Genomic DNA, 22,792 nt, shown 5'->3' with positions numbered 1-22,792 from the left:
GGAAATTTTCCAAACTGAGAAGTCGCTATCTTTCTAAATACTTACAGTTTATGATTAACGTAACGACCAATAAGCTCTAGTCGTTTTATTAATCATGAACTGCAAGTATGTAGAAAGTGGTGACTTCTCAGTTTGGAAAATTTCCCCATGGACAGAATCAAAGTCCTTGGGTGTAAAGTCGTGAGCTAAAAGATTGCAACACATTTTCTTCGATGGTTTTTGGAATGTAGACTTGCTTATCGATCGGCAAACGTAATTGGTTGGATCCATAGGTAAGATCCAATTATGTTCGCCGTTCGATGAACAAGTCTACATTCCAAAAACCATCGAAGAAAATGTGTTGCAACCTTTAAGCTCACGGCTGTACGAGGGCCTCGCACATGAAATGCATAACATAACATAAGACCTCTGGACCAATGGGAATCTTATGTAAATCAATATGGTGACTTTGTGCTAGATGCTCATTGGTCCATCGGTCTTATGTTGTGCTTATGTTATGTTATGCATTTCATGTGCGAGGCCCTTTAAGCCTGTTCTACAATAGCATAAACACAAGACCGTAAGGTTGTAAGGCATGGTTTTAAGAGCTCGTAAGCGAATGAAAAATTTTCATTTCTTACGTTACAACCTTACGGTCTTGTGTTTACTGCTATTGTAGAACAGGCTTTAAAGGCCGCGACATAGGCTTCTGCATAGCTGCATAACCGTATGCATAAAGAAATTGATTAGACCATTTCTTTATGCATGTGCGAACGGACCAATCAACTTCCTTATGCATAGGGTTATGCAGCTATACAAAAGTCTGTGCTGCGGCCTTGAGAGCCTTGCACATGAAATGCGTAACACAACATAAACACAACATTAGATTATGTAGTGGGGACACCCCCACTACATGATTTTAGCACAGACTTAAAACATTTTTATTGACAGTGTCGCAAAATGGATGTGATTATTAGTTCATATTCCGGCTTAAATCCCATACAGCACAGAAAATTCCAGCAACATTGCAGCAACGTTGCAATGTTGCAGATTGCAATGCAATATTACGGAGACATTGCAGAAACATAAATTAACAATATGCCTGCAACATCGCATGGCATATGCCAGTAATATTCCAGAAACATTGCAATATCATAATTTTTTTAATAAAGTAGTGGCAATAAAGAGCCAAAGCAAAATATTTGCTTATAATAATATATTAATTTAACTCATCCATAATTATTCATCCGCATTTAGCAAACTAAGGTCGGGCGACGTTACTAAATTTTCTGCTGAATCTCTACATTTCCTAAAAATACAACCGTCCATATATCGACTGTAAGTCAACTCATCCAAGTCAGGCTTTCAAAGTTGACTGCAAATCGACTTTGTATAGACGTCTGCAGACATCCTTCAAATGTTGACTCTAAGACGTCTAGAAAAAGGCATGCGATTTCGTGGTGCTGTGTGCATCATAGTATTGTTAAGAAACATAAATATTTATATCAATAGATGAAGTAGGTCCATATATGAAGTAACCTCAATCTACAGCCCAATAAACAAACAATATTTTTTAATTGTTTTTTTAATAAAAATTTTTTTATATTTAATTTAATTTTTGTATTATATTGATATATATTTTCTAATTGCATCTTATTTAAACAAATAACAAAAAGTTATTCCAGATGCTATTCTGCATTTGCAAAATTAGTAAAAAAACTATAATTTTATATTTGTTTATATAAATATTGTGCTTTAATTATACATATTTCATTTTTTTGATAATGTATATTGACCTGATCTACCAGTTATATACACATATCAGCATAAAGTGTTCACAGGTCATCATGAGGAATCAGTTCGCAGCGATCACGGAGGTCAAGCAACCCTGCCTGCACCAAACGTAACAAGCACGTCGCTGTGACGTGCTAACTCGTCGCATGTTACGTCTCAGCGACGTCTCAACTGGTGTTCGAAACGTAATTGAGACGTCGCTGAGACGTAACTAACATCCCCATTTCTGGTGACAGCGACGTTGTAATGACGTGTATTTTGTGATTTATGCACTAATTGTGACCTGAAAATTATCGACCAATTTTGAAAAATTAAGATTGGATTTTACTGCATTATGTACGTAAAATACTTGCTAGATAAAATGTATAATAGTTTTACACTGAGAGAAGAGAATGATTGCAATTACCATAATTCAACTGTAATTTATAGTGGTTTTTGGTGCGATCTATAAATTATAGTAATTCTGAATTATAATATTCTACTTTTTATGTATAGTTACATTTATTATGTTTATATGGTTCCAAATATTGGAAGTTTAAAAAGGTTAGTTTTAATCATATAGTAAATTAAAACATCTTCCACTTGATTTCATTTTCAAGGAAATTCATCACAAAAATTATTCTACTCTAATAGAACATCGGTAAAAAATCTTATAATGCTCCGCCTTTTATACCATTTACGTGTTTTCTTTCTTACGAGAAAACGCCATAACAGCCATCTAGTGACGGTTTCGTGTACTACTATACGCAGAGAAAAAAGTATTTGTGACTACAATTGCATGGTTAAGGAAATTATTATGAGAGATGCATCGGATAGTGATTTTTACCGGATAGCCGGATACCGCGATAGTATTTTCCAACTGTACATTACTCTACATAACGTTTTCACAATTACGTGTTAAATTTAATTACATTAAATGAAAAACTGAAATTTCATTTTTAAAAAGTGAAATGTTATTTATCTTTAAAATATAAGTCATAATACAAAAGAAAATTCAACAAACAGCTAACTAATTAAAACATTCAAATTATTTAGTTACGTCGCAGCGACGTGCACAAGACGTATCATATTTTCTGCGACTTTGTGATCAAAACAGCACGTCTCTGTTACGTCCGGTGCAGGCAGGGAATGTTCACCGGAGTCGCGACTTGGATAGGTGACCGTTTGGAAATTTCTGAAAAAATATTCCCGAGATTTCTTTTTGCGGAAAATGTTTTTAAAATGTTACACAAATATTGTTTTGTTTATTGGAATTATGTGATGTAATAATATTTATGTGAATATTTTGGAAAAATGGAATGTTTCAATGCAATATTTCAAAAAGCGGACATCTTAATGTTGCTGCAATCTTCCAACAATGTTTCGCAATCAAAAGGCAATATTACAATGTTTCAATGAAATCATTCTGCAATGTTCCTGCAATCTCTCTGTGCTGTATGGGATGAATGTGCGTCGCGATCGTTAGTAGTTTAGTGCGCCGAAAATTTTAGCGTTATAAAAAAAGGGCCGCCGTTGCACCTCTTAGGTTCTTCTGCCGGTGTAGAACCAAATTGACCTGAAAAAATTTTGCGGATAAACGTCCAGCAAATCACACCAAAAGGGATTCCTACAATGCAAGCAAAACCTTATCCAACTGCGTCGTCATAGTGCTAGCAAAACACTGGCACACTTTGTGCGCAATTTCAATGAACGATATGCACGCAAAACGCTAGCACACTTTGCGTGCGATCTCAACAAGCAATATGCACGCAAAATGCTAATACACTTTGCGCGCGATCTCAATAAGCGATACCCTGCTATTAAAACCGATTTAAAAATAGGTAATCCGATCGGGATTTCTGCACCGAAAATACGGTATTAAGACCGATTGAAAAATAAGATCCGAATCCAAATAGATTTATTAAAACAGAATACATGTAAACGTAATAAATGTTTAGTTTATAAAAAAAATATTTCTTGTATTCTTTTTGTTAAAAAAAATTTAAAAAGAGATTAAATTTAAATTAAATATTTAATTTATGTACAAGATTAAATAACAATACAAATTGTTATTTACATGTAAAAATATAAAATTTTATGTGGAACAGCGTTTCACACACACGCCATGTTTCAAAAAAATGAGAGCGAGTATTTGTCTCGAGGTTACAAAAAGCAGCTCCTAAAAGTGTCACTAAAGTATGAGCTGACGAGTCCGCGGCGGTGGCGCCTAGATATAACGCCTGTGGCCGCACTCAACTCACGAGAAAATCTCCTGCGGCGTGGCCGCCTAGCGGTGGCGTTAGCACTCACTTGTTAAATCCATTTTAATCTGAAATTACAGAATTTCAACTTGCGGGCAAAACTCACGCAAACCGCGCACACAGTTTACATGCATAAGACGCGCAAACTTTGCGCGCAAAAAATGTTATCTGGGGAGCAAACGACTAGCAACATGTTAGCCATCTGCATGTAATTTGCCAGTACATGGGACAATACATGAGCTAGCCACTTGTAAGCAATATACACGATGTAACACGTTCTACGAACAAAACGCATGCAAATCTGTTACAAAGTTCGCATGCACATCGCGCGCAAAACTTGCCAGCAAGAAATGTTATCTGGGTGAAGTCGATGGAAACATGTCGGATTGAGCTCAGGGGCCTTATTCTTGAAACTATGCGATATATATCCTGGACGATAATTTTTGCATGATAAATATCATATAGTACCGCTGATTTCTATTCTTGAAATTTATGAATCGATAATTTTCGTATGCGATTCTCTGGCCTAATTTAAACCGAATACTTGATACGCGCACTAACTAGTAATTTCCTATTAAATTAAGAAACGCGGTAACGTCTCGCGTTAAGTATATATTAAAAAAAAATTTTTTTTTAACCAAGTAAATAAAAGACGCTACCGTGTATCATTTATAGTAAGGAACTCAGTTTTTCACAAATCCCATACAGCACAGAGAGATTGCAGGAACATTGCAGAATAATTTCATTGAAACATTGTAATATTGCATTTTGATTGCGAAACATTGCTGCAACATTGCTGGAAGATTGCAGCAACATTAAGATGACCACTTTTTGAAATATTGCATTAAAACATCCCATTTTTTAAAAATATTTACATAAATATTATTACACCACATAATTCCAATGAACAAAACAATATTTGTGTAACATTTTAAAAAACATTTTTTGCAAAAAAAAATTTTGGGAATATTTTTTCGGAAATTTCCAAGCGGTCACCCATCCAAGTTGCGACTCCGGTGAACGTTGCTTAACCTCCGTGATCGCTGCAAACTGATCCCTCATGATGACCTGTGCACCCTTTATGCTGATATATGTATATAACTTGTAGATCAGGTCAATATACGTTATCAAAAAAATGAAATATGTATAATTAAAGCACAATATTTATATAAATAAATATAAAATTATAATTTTTTTACTAATTTTGCAAATGCAGAATAGCATCTGGAATAACTTTTTTGTTATTTGTTTAAATGAGATGCAATTAAAAAATATATATCAATATAATACAATAATTAAATTAAATATGAAAAAATTTTTATTAAAAAAACAATTAAAAAATATTGTTTGTTTATTGGGCTGTAGATCGAGGTTTCTTCATATATGGACTTATTTCGTCTATTGATATAAATATTTATGTTTCTTACCAATACTATGATGCACACAGCACCACGGGACCATTCCTTTTTCTAGACATGTTAGAGTCAACATTTGAAGGATGTCTGTAGACGTCTATGCAAGGTCGATTTGCAGTCAACTTTGAAAGCTTGACTTGGATGAGTCGACTTACAGTCGATATACAGTTGTCGATATACAGTCGATGGACGGTTGTACTGTTAGGGAATGTAGAGATTCAGCGGAAAATTTAGTAATGTCGCCCGATCTTTGCTAAATGCGGATGAATAATTATGGATGAATTAAATTAATATATTATTATACGCGAATATTTTGTTTTGGCTTTTTATTGCTACTACTTTATTAAAAAATTATGATATTGCAATGTTTCCGGAATATTACTGGCATATGCAATGCAATGTTGCAGGCATATTATTAATTTATATTTCTGCAATGTTTCCGTAATATTGCATTGCAATCTGCAACATTGCAACATTGCTGCAATATTGCTGGAATTTTCTGTGCTGTGTGGGATAAATGGTTGTCCTTTTTAAACAAATTAATGTTATTAAATAATAACATTATTTAATAAGTATCGATGGGTAAGTATCGATTTTTCCGAGCATAATAACACAAGAATGATGTCCGTACGTGCATTTGATTCTGAGATATGAATTATGCATGTATTTTTTAGCCCGATTTATGTCATTCAGATACATCGTCGTCGTCGTCTTCCTCTTCTCAAAATTTCAGAATTGTCCCCTTTGGCGGTAATTTTGAAAGGAGGATCCCAGTTGCGCACAGACCCAATTGGACACCACCAATTATAGCGGCCGATGCTTAAAATATTTCCGTTGGTTAAGTTAGATTAGATTACGTGATTGGTGGTATCCAATCAGGTCTGTGCGCATCTGGGACCCTCCCATTTTGAAAAGCTATATAAATATATATAAAAAATATTTCAAAAACTTGGACTCTCTCTCTGTTTCCCACTTTCTCATTTGCTTGCTCTAGTTCTTCGTCTCTCTCTCTCTCTCTCTCTCTCCCACCCTCTCTCTCTCTCTCTTCCATTCTCTCGATCTGTACCGTTCTTCTTTGCTCTCTACCGTTCTTCTACGCTTTTTCTCTCGCTCTCCCATACTTTCTCTCGTTGTCTATCCTTTTATCTTACTCTCTCTCGCTCTTCTTCGTTCGTTTTTACCATTCTTTCTCTCATTCTCTACCGCTCTCCCTTGTTCTCTACTAGAGTCCCTAGAAGTAGAGAGTCTGGACGTCTCGGGGTTCCACGTGATTGGATGCACGTAATTGTGCACCTAAAATGGCAGCACCAATTCGGATCCCTATTTAATCCTCTTTAGCTAATGCAATAACAGCATACAACACGTTCAAGTGCACACAATGATAAACATACACACACACAAAGCTCACGTACATACGAGGGACTCTATTCTCTACCGTTCTTCTTCGCCATCTACCGCTCTCTCTCGCCTTCTATTGCTCTCCCTCGCTTTCCTCCGTTTACATTTGCTTTCTTTTGCTCTCCCCCGTCCTCTCGCGTTTTCTACCGCTCTCCTTCGCCCTCCCTCACTCTTCCTCCCTCTCTATCGCTTTCCTACGCTCTCTACCGCTGTCCTTCGACCTCTACCGCTCTCTCTCTCCCCTTCTACTGCTCTCCCTCACTTTCTACCGGTCGCCTTTGCTTTCTTTCGCTTTCCCCCACTCTCTCTCGTTTTCTACCACTCTTCTTCGCCCTCCCTCGCTCTCCTTCACTCTCCCTCTAACTCTATCGTTTTCCTATGCTCTCCTACGTTTTTTACCGCTCTTCCTCGCTCTCTGCCGCTCTCCTTCGCCTTTAACCGCTCTCTCTCGCCCTCTACTGCTCTTCCTCGCTTTCGACCGTTCGCCCTTGCTTTCTTTTGCTCTTCCCCGCTCTTTTTCGTTCTCTACCGTTTTCCTTCGCAGTCTCTCACTTTTCCTCCCTCTCTATCGTTTTCCTACGCTCTCTATCACTGTTCTTCGCCATCTATTGCTCTCTTTTTCGCCCTCTACTGCTCTCTTTCGCTTTCTACCGTTCATCTTTGCTTTCTTTCGCTCTCCCCCGCTCTCTCTCGTTCTCTATCGTTCTCCTTCGCCCTCCTCCGCTCTCCTTCACTTTCCGTCCTTCTCTATCGCTTTCCTACGCTCTCTACCGCTCTTCCTCGCTCTCTACCGCTCTTCTTCGCCCTCTAACGCTCTTTTTCGCCCTCTACTGCTTTCCCTCGCTTTCTACCGTTCGCTTTTATTTTTTTTCGTCTTCCCCCGTTCTCTCTCGTTTTCTACCACTTTTTCTTGCCCTCCCTCGCTTTCCTTCACTCTCCCTTTCTCACTATCGTTTTCTTACGCTCTTCTACGCTTTCTACCGCTTTTCCTCACTCTCTACCGCTTTCCTTCGCTCTCTCTCTCTCTCGCCCTCTACTGCTTTCCCTCGCTTTCTACCGTTCGCCCTTGCTTTCTTTTGCTCTCCCTCGCTCTTTCTTGTTCTTTGCCGTTTTTCTTCCCCCACCCTCGCTCTCCTTTACTCTCCCTCCCTGTTTATCGCTTTCCTACGCTCTCTACTGCTTTTCTTCGCTCTTTCTCGTTCTTCATCGCTCTCCGCTCTTCCACGCCCTCATCCCTTGCACTTTATCACTCTCCCTTGCTTTCTTTTTCGCTGTCTACTTTTCTTTGCTCTCTATTACTCTCCCTCGCTTTCTACCGCACTCTTTTGTTTTTTCTTTTTCCTTGTGTTCAGATAATTACTTTTGCGACTGTTTACAAAACATATACATTTTCTTTTGTGTCTATATAACCTTACTATGATATATTATTACTGTAACAAAATATTTATCAAAAATTCGTGAAATATCACATACCGTTTTATGATTATTTTATGATTTCTTAAAATAGACCAATAGAGGTATCTCTACTACATGATTTTAGCATAGACTTCCAAGCATGTAAGATTATTAGATTTCAATAACAACTAAACCGATCAAGTTTAAGTAATCTGAAACAATAACTTGGATAAAATGGCATTATAAAAGTGTTCTTAATTTTTCTTTTTGTACCGTACGTGTAGTTTTTATTTATACAGATAGAAAAACTCACTTAAAAAAATATTAAAAATGTAAAAGACCCCTAAGTATGTTTTTTTGTAATATTATTAATGTAACAAAATTCTTGGCAAAAATTTGTGAAATCCACCTAAAAAAACATTAAAAATTAAAAAAAAGCGTTAAGTATATTTTTTTGCAATATATTATTGAAGTAACAAAGTTTTTTCCAAAAATTCGTGAAATCCGCCTAAAAAAGACAATAAAAATGTAAGAAAAGCATTAAGTATATTTTTTTGCAATATATTATTAAGGTAACAAAATTCTTTGCAAAAATTCGCGAAATCCGCTTAAAAAAAAACATTAAAAATGTAAAAAAAGCGTCAAGTATATTTTTTTTAAATAAAAAACCAAACTTAACCAAACCAAAATTGCAATGAATGAAATCAAATATAATACCATCAAAAAGAAGTGAAATCAAAAATATTGAAAGTATATTTATTACCGATGGGGTGGGAATCGTTTGACCACGTTGCGATTGACCACCAGCCACTTACAGTGTTAAACAGTGGAAAAACTCTAGGCTCCGGTCGCTCTAAATGACTGTAATCAATCGCAACGTGGTCTAACGGGACACTCAGGTACCAATGAGCAGGAAATTATGTGACAGATAAAATTAAAGATGGGCAAAATCTCTAGCAGTAGCATACTTAACGCGCCCGTTTTTTTTATATAACTATAATACCGTTAAAGTTATCTTTTATAACGATTTAGTAATAACGTTATAATTTTTTATAACAATAATAATTATTTAGCACTTAACAAGTACAGTTTTATTATTTTTTGTAATGCTCTAGTAAATCACGAGAATTTTAAATTACATTATTTGACGATTAATATTAAATGTAATGATAAATATTGTAAAAATTTAAACTAAACTATTCTGTACATTTAATAAGCTTATCTTTATGTTAAACTTACCTAATAATTTTTCTAATAATTTTTTAGCATACTGCATTTTATAACGTCATTTTTACCAGAATTTGGATTAATTTTGTTAAATATAAATGTTATTATTAGAACTATGTTCCAATCAATGCCAGTACTGAAAATTGATTTAATCATTATTTAACAAGTCTTGTAAATAATGATTAAAGAGTAGGTTATATTTTAAATTAATATGTATATATGTATGTGCACATGCGTGTGATGTAAGTCAACATACACGCACACATACACAAACAGCTCATTTTACTATTGTTACTCCTTAAATAACAAGGAAAATAAAATGACCATCATTTTATGTCTAAATTGAAAACATATTCTTAAACTTTATTATGATAACAATAGAAATTATTATTTGACATAACATTTCTATTTTTTAAGTGGATTATATTGTTTTATACAAAATACAAAATTTCGTATTGAATACAAAGTTTAAATAATATAAATTTTACTGAATAAAGCATGAAGAAGCAATGTGTAAACAATTTGCTTATTATAAAATTTCTTCTTTTATAAAATAAATTTTATTACAAGTATAAACATAATATTTCAAAAAGATTTTGTTAAATAAATTTTAGGTTTACAATGAATCTTAATTTGAATAAATATTTAATAAGTTTGCTAGTGTATTTAAATGAACTTTATATGACATTTTCTGCACTAATAATCTTAGTAAAGATTATCGTTATTTTATAATTATTATTATTGTAATGAAAAATTATTATTTGTCGTAAAACGTTATTACTAAATCGTTATAAAAGATAATTTTAACGGTATTAATTATATAAAAAGAAAACGGGCGCGTTAAGTATGCTGCTGCTAGAGATTTTGCCCATCTTTGATTTTATCTGTTACATAATTTGCTGCTCATTGGTACGTGCCCCGTTAGACCACGTTGCAATTGATCACAGTCATTTAGAGCGACCGATGCCTAGAGTTTTTCCACTGTTTAACACTGTAAGTGGCTGGTGGTCAATCGCAACGTGGTCAAAAGATTCCCACCCCATCGGTAATAAATATACTTTCAATATTTTTGATTTCACTTCTTTTTGATGATATTATATTTGATTTCATTCATTGCAATTTTGGTTTGGTTTAGTTTGATTTTTTATTAAAAAAAATATACTTAACGCTTTTTTTACATTTTTAATGTTTTTTTAGGCGGATTATCTTAATTTCGGCAATAAATTTAAAAAATAGTATATTAAGTTGGTACAATATGAATCAAGATAATTAAATATATGAATCATGTATACACGCATTGTCAAAAGTAAAATAATTTAATAGAAAGTTACGACACAGTATATACAGTAGCGACAGTGCGAGAAAAGTATGGGTCAAATTTCTTCTGCGCATGCGTTGGCTATACAATCAAGAATATGGCGGAGTGTAATAACAATCCGTTTGTTTTCTGTTCCTGAACTCCCTGAATTAGTGTGCACTTAAAATAAAATAGATATATATTTGAAATTTAGTAAAAGCAAGAAGGAACGTTCCATTGCAGTCTAGTGCAGGAATAGGAAACAAGCCTAATAATATCATATGATATCACATATGTAGTCAAGCTGCACTAAACTGCGACGATATACCGGCAAATAAAATAAGTGTAAAAATTAGTAAAGCTGAAAAAAATTTTATATTATAATTATAATTTTATTATTATTATTTAAAATGAATGCAAGAGAAGGCTATTCTTGTGTTTTTGCTACATGCAAAAATATTTTTGGACGGACAGAAAATAATTCATAATCTTACTACAATTTCTATTGTACTTTACTTCTTATTTTTTCATTTATTCTGCTTTCAAATTTCTATTAATTAATTAATTTATTTCTGGGTTTTAACTGATATACGAGGTGTGTTCAAAAAGTATCGCGAATTTTGTGTTTTTTCAAAAATTATTTATTTATTCATGAATATCTATTTTGTCCCCTTCAAAGTAATCCCCATGAGATATTATACACTTGTGCCAACGGTTTTTCCAATCTTCGAAGCACTTCAAAAAATCATTTTTTTTTATCTTGTTCAGCTCCTCCTTCGATGCCGTCTTTATCTCGTCAAGCGTAGCGTAACGTCGTCCTTTCATGGGCCTCTTCAGTTTAGGGAACAAGAAAAAGTCACAGGGGGCCAGATCTGGGGAATACGGTGGCTGCGGCATCATTAGTGTGTTGTTTTTGGCCAAAAAGTCGCGCACAAGCAACGATGTGTGAGCAGGGGCATTATCGTGGTGCAAAAGCCAATTTTTGTTCTTCCACAAATCCGGGCGTTTCTGGCGGATTGCTTCGCGCAAATTGCGCATAACTTGCAGGTAATATTCCTTATTGACCGTTCTACCCTGTGGCAAGAACTCATGATGCACCACGCCCCTGCAATCGAAGAAAACTGTCAGCAAAACTTTCACATTCGACCGAACTTGGCGCGCTTTTTTCGGTCTTGGTTCGTGCGGCAGCTTCCATTGAGATGATTGAGCTTTGGTTTCCACGTCATAACCATAAACCCACGATTCGTCACCAGTTATGACCCTCTGGAGCAAATTTGGGTCGTCGCGGACAGAGTCCAACATCTCATTAGCAATGTTCATGCGATGCTGTTTTTGGTCGCAATTGAGCAATTTTGGTACGAATTTCGCGGCGACCCGTCTCATGCCCAAATCATTGATAAAAATCGAATGGCACGAGCCAATCGATATGTTTAGGTCCTCAGCAACTTCTCTAACGGTGATTCGACGATTGGCCAATACCATTTTCTCCACTTCATTAATTTTTTCGTCTGTTGTTGAAGTGCTCGGGCGTCCGGCACGCTCTTCGTCGTTCACATCTTCTCGGCCTTCTGAGAACATTTTGTACCACCGATAAACGTTGCTTCGGTCCAAGGTAGCTTCTCCGTATGCCACAGTCAACATTCGGAATGCATCCGCGCACTTAATTTCGTTTTTCACACAAAATTTGATACAGGTTCTTTGATCCATTTTTTTGAATAGGTAAAAATCGAAGACGATCCAAAACACGTGCAAGCAAAGCAGCTGTCAACAATTAAGTGAACATTCAAAATGGCCGAGCTTGTCGGCATAAGTGAGAGACATGAGTACCAACATAACGCCACAAAAAGATCGAAATTCGAATATACGTAACCCGCGAAAATTCAAAATTCGCGATACTTTTTGAACACACCTCGTATGTCAACTGCTAACCCCATTTGCAACATCCTACGCTTCCGTGCAATGGGAACTAAATGTTTATTATCAACAATTATTAATTATGATTAATTTATTTAATATTTTTTTAAAATAACACCAAATATCTTGGAATCTTTCAAGATACGTAGAATCTTTCAAGATACGTATTATCTATTGCGATGAAAATGCTGCTACATACTGCAAGAGTCAATTTGTAAATAATTTCATACAAAAAAATGTGAAAAATATAATATTGGATTTTTTATTACTTTGTAAGTGGGAATTATTTAGACTTTAGGATATTAATGATAATTAAACAATTTTTATCGTTATTTTATTATTTTCCCTGTTCTTATTCTAATACCAAATAGCATAAATTTGTATACACATCTAAAATTGAGATATAAAACATCTTACAGACTACTTAAGTTATGATGTTTTAAAAATGCCTTATATTTCGATTTTAAACTTGTATTGCCTGAGATTGCCATTAAATTGCTAACTTACAATTATCACACTTCATATACTGTGTTATAATGTTATTAATTTATTCCAGAAATACATTGACATTAAAAAAATAAATCTATTTTAGTATATATAGTTGTATATTGAAAATCATATATAGGATTTATCTGAATTGTAAAAGTAGTTTGCAAAATATTGTAACGTCTTTTGTTGTCGTTTAAATTCAGCCCTCCTATACAATCCTCAAAATGGCTGACAGTCACGTGATCGAGGACCATTGACATCAAAGAAGCCGACAGCTACTGTCGCTACTGTATATACTGTGGTTACGATTATCGAGTTAGTACGCGTATCAAGTGATCGGTGTAAACTAGGCCTCTTTCAGTGGGTGTATTCCACGGACTTAGGAATAGAGGGACGGTGCATAACCTACAGGGGCGCGGCACTTTCGCAGCGGGGGGGGGGGCATATTGGTTTCAAAGATCGCACACATTAAAACATGTACAGTGTATGTGTGAAATAAACATTATAATTACAGAATAATAAAATTTAAAATTTTGTTAATCTTTTACATTAAATTTTTCTTTAATTATTTAATAACATATAATACATTTAACAATGTAATAAGCTAGTATAACAAACATATTAAATAATATTTTGCATATAAAAACAAACTAAAAAATAAACTATGATAAAATAAGAAATAATTTAAAATAATTTTTTTCTTTTTTCCTTTAAATAAATAAAGTATCAACAAGCACATACATCAATTGTATCAACAAAGAAAATATTTTTTTATATTAATAAAAATAAAATATTAGGTACGTATTAATAAGATTATAATTTTTTACCTGTGGAAACAAATTTTTATTTGTTCCAATACTTTCTGAAATTTATTTTTATATCTGTCTAAAGAATTTGTCGTGAAACATCCTGGTACTATGCATTTTACCATTTTTATTTTTAAAGAGTGAATTAACGTTGATGAATAAGACGAATGAGTTCGAGTATCTAACCTAACTTTATAGCTGTAACACAGTGCTGTCACACTAACACAGCGCAAACAGGATGTCACTGACACATATCTATGTATAAGTTTTTTGAAACCAAGGTGGCGGAGAACGGTTCCCCCTGCATGCCTGAGAGAACACCCCCTCTTGCCTAAAGTAAGACTTTATGCTCCGTCCCTCTATTCCTAAGTTACTGTTGCCAAGTTTAAGATGAACACTTGCACAAATCAGAATTCTGGAAATATAACTTTAATTATGTTATTGTTAATGTAACATAAATTAGTTGTTGACCCAGCAAACGAAAAATAATTGAAAAATATTTAGGATTATTAAATGGAACGAAATTAAATCTAGTTTTTGGATTTTTTGAATTGATTTTCTATCCGTAATCCATTTGAATCAATAATTACGGATTGGCTATTTGCTTTCTGTATCTTATTCAATATACATAAAAGTAAAACGTGCGACCTATTCATTTGAATCCGTAATTGTGGATTAGTTATTTGTTTTTGATATTCAATATTTAATGCAATGAACGTGAGTCTATTCGTTTGAATCCGTAATTGTGGATTGGCCATTTGCTTTTGGTATCATATTCAATGTACAATGCAATGAATTATATTTAACTACCCTAACATACCCTATACTGTAAATCGACTTTTCTAAGTCAGGCTTTCGGAGTTGACTACAAGTTGACTTAAAAATGTTCGTAAGTTGCTCAACGTAGCTTATCGGCAGAGCTTTAAGGATACGATAATCTATTTGATCAATTTCCGGAGCGGACTTTGTTTTCATAGATTTTAAGGCCAAGCTGACCTCCTGAAGAGTGATATGGTGATCCAGCAAAGGTTTGTGGACTGCATGTCCTCTTAAATCATAGTCGAGAGCGATAAGTTGCCATTCGAGGTGCAGGCAGGAAGACATAATTTGCTGACAACAACTTCCTGTGAGGAAACAGTAGCCGCAGAATCGAGCGTAGAGGTTTGCGTGCAAAGGTTACTTTTTTTGAAAAGTTTGCGAGTGCTCACACCCTAGGAGTGGGCGTCTTGTCATTGAATGAGTTGCACAAAAACTTCCAGCCCTTTCTTTTTTCCTTCTTGAGTAAAGTGGAGCAACTTTTCTTAGCTTTTCGGTATTTCCGAAGGTTCTCAACTGTGGAAGAGCGGCGAAAAACAGCGAGAGCCTCTCTTCTGTGACTAATCGCGTTTTGACAGTTAACATTCCACCACGGTGGGGCGGCTTTATGATTACGAGATTTGATAGTCCTGGGGACGCTTTTGTCATGCGGGATAAATTCATCAATGACCTTTTTGATGTGCAAAAAGAACTGATGATACGCCGACACCGGGTCCAAGTGAGAAGAAGAATCCTCGAAGCCGTGGGCGAGCTGCTCCGAAGAGCTGCAGAACGCACTAAAGGCCCTAAGTTGCTTAAGTAGGAGCTTGTATATAAATCTGCCTGCTGATTCAGCCTCCCAGTCAACCTGCATGAAAACTGAGAAGTGATCGCTGCCCCAGCAGTCGTCATCAACACACAAAGAGCACAGGAGAGATAGAGGCCGGGATGCAAGGCTGAGGTCGATAACGTTCACACCCCGAGAAAGATAGTGTTCGGAGGAAGTGAGAAAAGTGGAATTGGTCTCGTTCAGCAATGTAAAGTCGGCGTTCTCGATAGCAAATGCTAGGTATTCTGCCTGCGCTATCCTCAAAGTCGCAGTGCTAGTAGCCATGATAGGCGTTAACGGTCCCGAGTACAAGCATGTACGGAAACTTTTGCCGTAAGCTGAAGATTCTCGACCAAGCGCAGAGAGGTGTTATTTGAGAGGGATGCTTATAAATGTTAACAATGAAAACTTCTTTATGTTGAAATTTAATAGTAACTCTGATTAATTCCAAAGAGGAGTGAGAGAAGCTCGTGAGATCTATAAGTGAGCAAAATATGTAGTTGCGTTTTAGAGTACAGACACCACTGTCGCCGTGGGCAAAAATGTCCTTTCTGAAGATTTGAAAGTCTTTACACCAAAATTTGGTGTGTTCTCTGAGGAGAGATTCCTGAATGCACAGGAGGTCAACCTTTCCAAGATGCGGAAGTATGACCGGTAATTTGTCCCTGATACCTCGACCGTTCCAGTAAATGATCCCAAAGCCCATAATAAACTATAAGATTAAAATAAAATGTGAATTAAGATAACTTGAGCTATATGACAAAAATGCAGTAACGAAAGAGAAAAGAAATGGGAGATAATTAGATAAGAATGGGGCGATAGAGAGCCATTTATTCAAAGTTATGTGTGTTAAATTGGCTGACAAGATTTGTAAAATTGGCAGAGTCAAGATTTTTGATGTTAATGGAAAATAAGTTTTGGCACACAAATATTAAAAGGGATTTAAGAGCGCCCGCTAGGTCACCCCCAAGCAGCATGAGTAAGGTGTCAGATGCAACGTAATAAGATTCTTGATGAACACTGACGTGCTGTCTTGAGTATGATCGTGAGTTTTCTTGTCTGTGTAGTCACGCTCTGGTATACTGTGTAGAGCCGCGCCGTTTTTGGAGATGCTGGGTGTGCGCCCGTTGGGGGACGTTAAGGCCTCGGCATGAGCAAGGTGGAGTTGATGTCCAGATTTAAAAGCTACGGAGACGTCTTTGTGTTCCTTGTGTTGGCCCTGGCGCGGGCTCTCCATATCCTGTATGTGACGGTCCACCAAGCGCACGCTTCGAGTGTGCAGAGAGCTCCGCACAGAAGCACTTTCTTGGCCAAGAGCTTAGGCGTAGGCTCGTGTTGAGTGGGGAGTCAGAATCTCCATAGCCTAAAACGTTATATAGATTATGGCTGTGAAAGTTATTTAAAATGTTGTGAGACAAGGAGCTAGAGTCAGAGCAAGACAGTATTGGAAAATCTTTGTAGCTAAGATCCTCGCGAGTGGAGAATTTGGAGAGTGATGAAGAGGCGTTGGCCTTCAGCTTGTCCCGGGCTTCGACCATAGAGATATTTTCTGTAGCTGCAAGCGCAGTAACTCTTCTCTGAAAGTTCACCACAGGACATTTGGGTGAAGTAGCCAAGTGGGCACCCCCGCAGTTGATGCAGCGAGCTAGACAATTACTTTTCCCGCATTGTTCTGCTTCGTTGTGTTTGTTCTCACCGCACTGCAGACAGCGAGCCAAGCCTTTACAAGCCTTACTGACATGTCCGACTCTAAAACAATTATAGCAAATGTTAGTACAAGGTATAAAGGGCGTGACCTTGAATCTAACATAAAATAAAGCGATGCAGTTTGGAAGAGTCTTTCGTTCAAAGACAATTCGTATGGCATTTAAAGACCTATGTGAACCTGGCATCTGACTTAAAAAAAAAATTTTTTTAAAATATGCATTTAATTAAGATTGTATCCGTTTGTACCACATTTCTTTCCGTTTGCACCTCAAAAGGTTAAAAAATATAGAAAGTTCAAAAAATGCTAGCACCCCACATTATGATATTTGAAATCCGCAAGGAAAGGCTGTTTTAGAATCGTTTGTACCTAAGTGTACCACCGCACGTTTCGTTTGTATCCTTAAGAGAGTGATTATACTACAATTTCAAAATAAGGGTAAAAGCAAACTTCGCCATTTTTTAAAATATTCGAAATCCGCAAGCGGGTGCTGTTTCAAAATCGTTTGTACCCAATTGTACCACCGCGTGTTTCGATTGTACCCCTAAGGGGGTGATTGTATCGCAATTTCAAAATAGAGGTTAGAGCAAACTTTGCCATTTTTCAAGATATTCGAAATCCGCAAGTGGGTGCTGTTTCGAAATCGTTTGTACTCAATTGTACCACTGCGCGTTTTGTTTGTACCCTTAAGGGGGTGATTGTATCGCAATTTCAAAATAGGTGTAATAGCAAATTTTGCCATTTTTCAAGATATTCAAAGTCTGCAAGCGGGTACTGTTTTAAAATTGTTTGTACCCGATTGTATCACTGCGCGTTTTGTTTGTATCCCTAAAGGGATGATTGTACCGCAATTTCAAAATAGGTGTAAGAGCAAACTTTGCCATTTTTCAAAATATTCGAAATTTGCAAGCTGGTGCTGTATCGGAATCGTTTATACCCAATAGTACTACTGCGCGTTTTGTTTGTACTCCTAAGGGGGTGATTGTATCGCAATTTCAAAAAAGCGGTAAGAACAAATAATTAAAATACTACTTTCAATTTACACAAAATTAAAAAAAAAATTTATAATAAAAAAACGTAAATAAAAACACAAATTAAAAAAAAATTTAAATAATAACAAAAATAACACAATAAAAAATAAGTATGATAATATGCACGAACTACAAAACTCGATGCAACTTCCTCATATAATACATTTAAATATTAGTTTTATCAACATAATAAAATATTTCTTTAAACTTTAGTACAATCACCCCCTTGAAAGTACAAACAAAACGGGTGGTGATACTATCAAGTATAAACGATTTTGAATCAGCACCCGCTTGGGGATTTTAAATATCTTAAAAAATGGCGAAGTTTGCTCTTACTCTTATTTTGAAACTGCGGTACAATCACCCCCTTAGAAGTACAAACAAAACACGCGGTGGTATAATCAAGTACAAACGATTGCAAAACAGCATCCGCTTGCGGATTTCGAATATCTTAAAAAATGGCGAAGTCTGCTCTTACCCCTGTTTTGAAATTGCGGTACAATCACCTCCTTAGGGGTACAAACAAAACGCACGGTGGTACAATCGAGTACAAACAATCTCAAAACAGCATCCGCTTGCGGATTTCAAATATCTTAAAAAATGGAGAAGTTGGTTCTTACCCCTATTTTGAAATTGCGGTACAATCACTCCCTTAGAGGTACAAACAAAACGCGGGGTGGTACGATTAAGTAAAAACAATTCTGAAACAGCATCCGCTTGCGGATTTCAAATATCTTCAAAAATGGCAAAGTTTTCTCTTACCCCTATTTTGAAATTGCGGTACGATTACCTCTTTAGAGGTACAAACAAAACGCACGGTGGTACAATCGGGTACAAACGATTCTGAAACAGCTCCCGCTTGCGGATTTTAAATATCATAATATGGGGCGCTAACATTTTTTGAACCCTCTATATTTTTCAACCCTTTGTGGTACAAATAAAAAGAAATGTGGTACAAACGGGTACAATCCAAGCTTAATTAAATGCAAATTAAAAAAAATTTTTTTCTTAAAGTCGGGTGCCAGGTTCACATGAGTGATTAAGTGGCATGATTAATTTGCTAATAGCCGATGATAGAACAAAAATTAATAAATAGAACGTGCAGTTTCTAGAGTTGTGTGGAGTGAAGCAGTTGACGTAACTCAATGAGGTAAAAAGCGCGTAAAAGTTCGAATTTTTTAAAATGCAATTTTGCGGAACTTGATACGATAATTTTTCGCTAAGTTATCCTAATTTGAAGAAAAGTTGTTTTTTTATGAAATAATAATGAATTATGAATTGTAATGTCGCCGTTATCAATGCAAATTATTACAATTCTGTCCAAGACATGTTGTTGGTTTAAAAACATATCTGTGTGTGTGTGTGTGTGTGTGTGTTTGTATATCACAAGGATAAGGACCCCGTGGTTTGTCAATTCCACAGTATTTAAAGACTCCAAACCCTCCTTGTGGAGTGTGTGTGTGTGTATTTGCGTACCACAAGGATAAGAACCCGTGGTTCATTAACTCTTCTGTCGTCGGTGTCCCGAATTCGTATTAAATTGTGTTCAGATACTGTCTCAAGCGGTTGTTCGGGACACCGCCGACAGAGGGCCGAGCAAAGGAGCTCTCTCGTAAAAAAAACATACAATGCAATAAATGTAATTAAGGCATCCGCGAAAAGTCTAGCAGATTTTTGACTGTGCCAAAATCTTTAAAGGAAATCTTTATAAACTTGTGCTGTCTCGGGAAATTTTTTTGCTTGATTTTTTCCTTTCAAGACGTTTAGTGCGACTTTAATTCAAATTATAATTAATTTTTTCGCTTTCAAATTACTGATTAATTATGACGACGATAAATCCTGAAAAAGCTGCCCAAGTTGTTGCTTTAATTGAAGATGGCATAAATCGAAAATATGTTGCTGAAGCACTTGATTTGTCAGTGTCAACTGTGCAACCTGCTTAAGCTAGGTACTTAGACACCAATTCTTTCCAGAGAAGGTCTGGTTTGGGACGACCTCGAGACAATGATAATCGATTCAGTGTTTTAAATTCATTAAGAGATAGACATCAAACAGCTGTCCAAATTCGAAATAATTTAAGGGATGTCCGCAACACAAATGTATCCGTTAACACTGTTCGGAGAAAATTAACGGAACAAAATCTGTTTTCGCGTAAGCCAGCGACTGTACCTTTGCTTACACGTCGTCATTCTGTAGCTCGACTCAATTTTGCACATAAGCATAGAGACTGGACTTACACAGACTGGAGCAAAGTACTCTTTAGCGATGAAAGTCGTTTTTGTCTTTATTCTCCAGATGGACGAAAACAAATTTATCGTCGCAGTAAAGAACGTATTGCAGATTGCACTGTAAGTTAGAGGCGTAGCTACAATGGAGGCGGTGTAATGATTTGGGCAGGAATTTCAGCAAATGCTCATACAGATCTGCATTTCTTTGACAGGAACGCAGGTGTATACGTGGAAAAAGTACTCATTTCATACGTTGTTCCCTACGCACCCTTCATTGGAGATAATTTCTTGTTTATGCAAGACAATGATCGACCTTGCGAGAAGAGTGCTTGATTTCTTGGATGAAGTTGGCATAAACCGACTCGATTGGCCAGCAAATAGTCCAGATTTAAATCCCATAGAACACTTATGAGACAACCTTGGTAGGAAAGTACAAAATCACGTATCTACTCTTCAAATACTGCGAGAATTTTAAAGAGTTCTTAAAAACGTGTGGAATACAATAACGCAGGATAAAATTAAAAGACTAATAAGAAGTATGCCTCATTGTATGAATGAAGTAATACGCGCACAAGGAAGTCATACTCATTATTAGTGCACATATGCGCGCACGCACACACACACATGCCACAAAAAGGGTTTGGAGTCTTTACATACTGTGCAGTTGACGAACCATAGGGTCCTTATCCTTGTGGTATGCAAACACACACACACACACACACACACACGCGCGCGCGCGCGCGCGCGCAAGCACGCACCCACGCACGCACGCACGCACGCACACACACTGATATGTTTTTAAACCAACATGTCTTGGACAAAATTGTAGTGATTTGCATTGATAAAGGCGACATTGCAATTCATAATTCATTATTATCTCATAAAAAACAACTTTTCTTCAAATTGTTATAACTTAGCGAAAAATTATCGTATCAAGTTCCGCAAAATCGCATTTTGAAGGAAAAAATTCAAACTTTTACACGCTTTTTACCTCATTGAGTTACGTCAACTGCTTCACTCCACACAACTCCAGAGACTGCACGTTCTATTTATCAATTCTGCAAGTTTTCGTTCTATCATCAGCTATTAGCAAATTAATCATGCCATTTAATTGGCATTAAAAGTTTCTCAAAGTACTGGTTTCAAACTTTAATTCCTTTTTTCAAACACCCCTGTATCACAAATATTTCCTGTTTTACAAGCGTTTAAAGTTTGGTAAATTTTTCTTAAATTTTTAGTGTACCTCTTTTTTTGGTGGGCAGTGTATATTTATTTCACACATTCAAAAAATAACATAAAGTATATAATTTTCCTCGATCGTCACAATAATAAATCACGTTCGCGTTAGATTTATTAATCCCGCACGTAATTTAATGTATTTACCGCGTCGCGCAATGTTACACGGGCTGATGCAATTGTTGCATCATCTAACCTATGTCCGCTGACATAGGTCTTTCTTCTAGCTCGGTCTGTAACCGACTGACTCTATAGGAGCTTTGCTTCCTATTCTCACATGCATACGCATGCGTACACCCACACAACACATGGACGTCCTTCGGACATCCTATTTATGTCCTCAAATGTCCTGTTTATGTCGCTGTATTTCGGACATCCGCAGGATGTCCGAAGAACGTATTCTGGACGTCCCGTTATATATGACTGCGATCTTTTAATTGCAGACTCAATAAAGAGAATAATACAATAATACATTAATGCATTTATCATAATTGCATTCGGGGACATATCCAGAAATTATGTTGATTTAATTTCTGCATGTGTCTCTTTATGTCCAGAGGACGTCCGTTGTATATCCAGAGGACATTTTTTCTATATGTCCCGATTTTATTATTTCATGTGTAATTGTTTTCCCAGATGGCATAAAATATTTATAAAATATGTACTAAATATTTATAATATTTATTTTTATATTTTATAAACATTTATCATAACATTTAATAAATGTTTTTATGGTTTTAGATTTGATAGATCATAAATATTTATCATAAACATTTTTCATAAATATTATAGAAATATTTCCTACGTATTTTATATACATGATGGAGAAAGATTATAAAACTCTTTATTCAAAATATTGTTAAAATATTTATTACATATTTTTTAAAATATTTATTAAATATTTTTTAAAATATTTATGATAAATATTTATTAATATTTATTATAAATATTGTGTGCTATCTTGGGATATTATATATATATATATATATATATATATATATATATGTATATATA

At 35.7% G+C, this 22,792-nt stretch overlaps 1 protein-coding gene across 3 annotated transcripts; it reads right to left on the bottom strand.

The window, feature by feature from the left end:
* Positions 1 to 4,034: 4,034 nt before the first annotated feature.
* On the bottom strand, positions 4,035 to 22,411 carry LOC120358069. Of its 3 annotated transcripts, XM_039450756.1 has the most exons (3): positions 21,786 to 22,396; positions 16,604 to 17,327; positions 4,035 to 4,081 (listed from the first exon to the last, which is right to left on the bottom strand). In XM_039450756.1, exons 2-3 carry the CDS (start codon positions 16,813 to 16,815, stop codon positions 4,066 to 4,068), a joined length of 228 nt encoding a protein of 75 aa, XP_039306690.1. In that variant the 5' UTR covers positions 16,816 to 17,327; positions 21,786 to 22,396; the 3' UTR covers positions 4,035 to 4,065. The 3 variants fall into 3 exon arrangements, 2 of the variants coding, with proteins under 2 accessions (XP_039306690.1, XP_039306689.1); XR_005575043.1 differs by lacking the exon at positions 21,786 to 22,396 and having other exon boundaries at positions 16,604 to 17,737; XM_039450755.1 differs by lacking the exon at positions 4,035 to 4,081 and having other exon boundaries at positions 12,891 to 17,327; positions 21,786 to 22,411.
* Between the last annotated feature and the right edge of the window lie 381 nt (positions 22,412 to 22,792).

This window comes from Solenopsis invicta, chromosome 6 (assembly GCF_016802725.1).
Source record: "Solenopsis invicta isolate M01_SB chromosome 6, UNIL_Sinv_3.0, whole genome shotgun sequence".
NCBI classification, from domain to species: Eukaryota; Metazoa; Arthropoda; class Insecta; order Hymenoptera; family Formicidae; genus Solenopsis; species Solenopsis invicta.
This window is presented reverse-complemented; position numbering and strand designations above follow the sequence as displayed.

Coding starts and splice junctions, on each gene's coding strand:
- LOC120358069 (XM_039450755.1), bottom strand. CDS start 15,863: ATGGCTACTAGCACTGCGACTTTGAGGATAGCGCAGGCAGAATACCTA.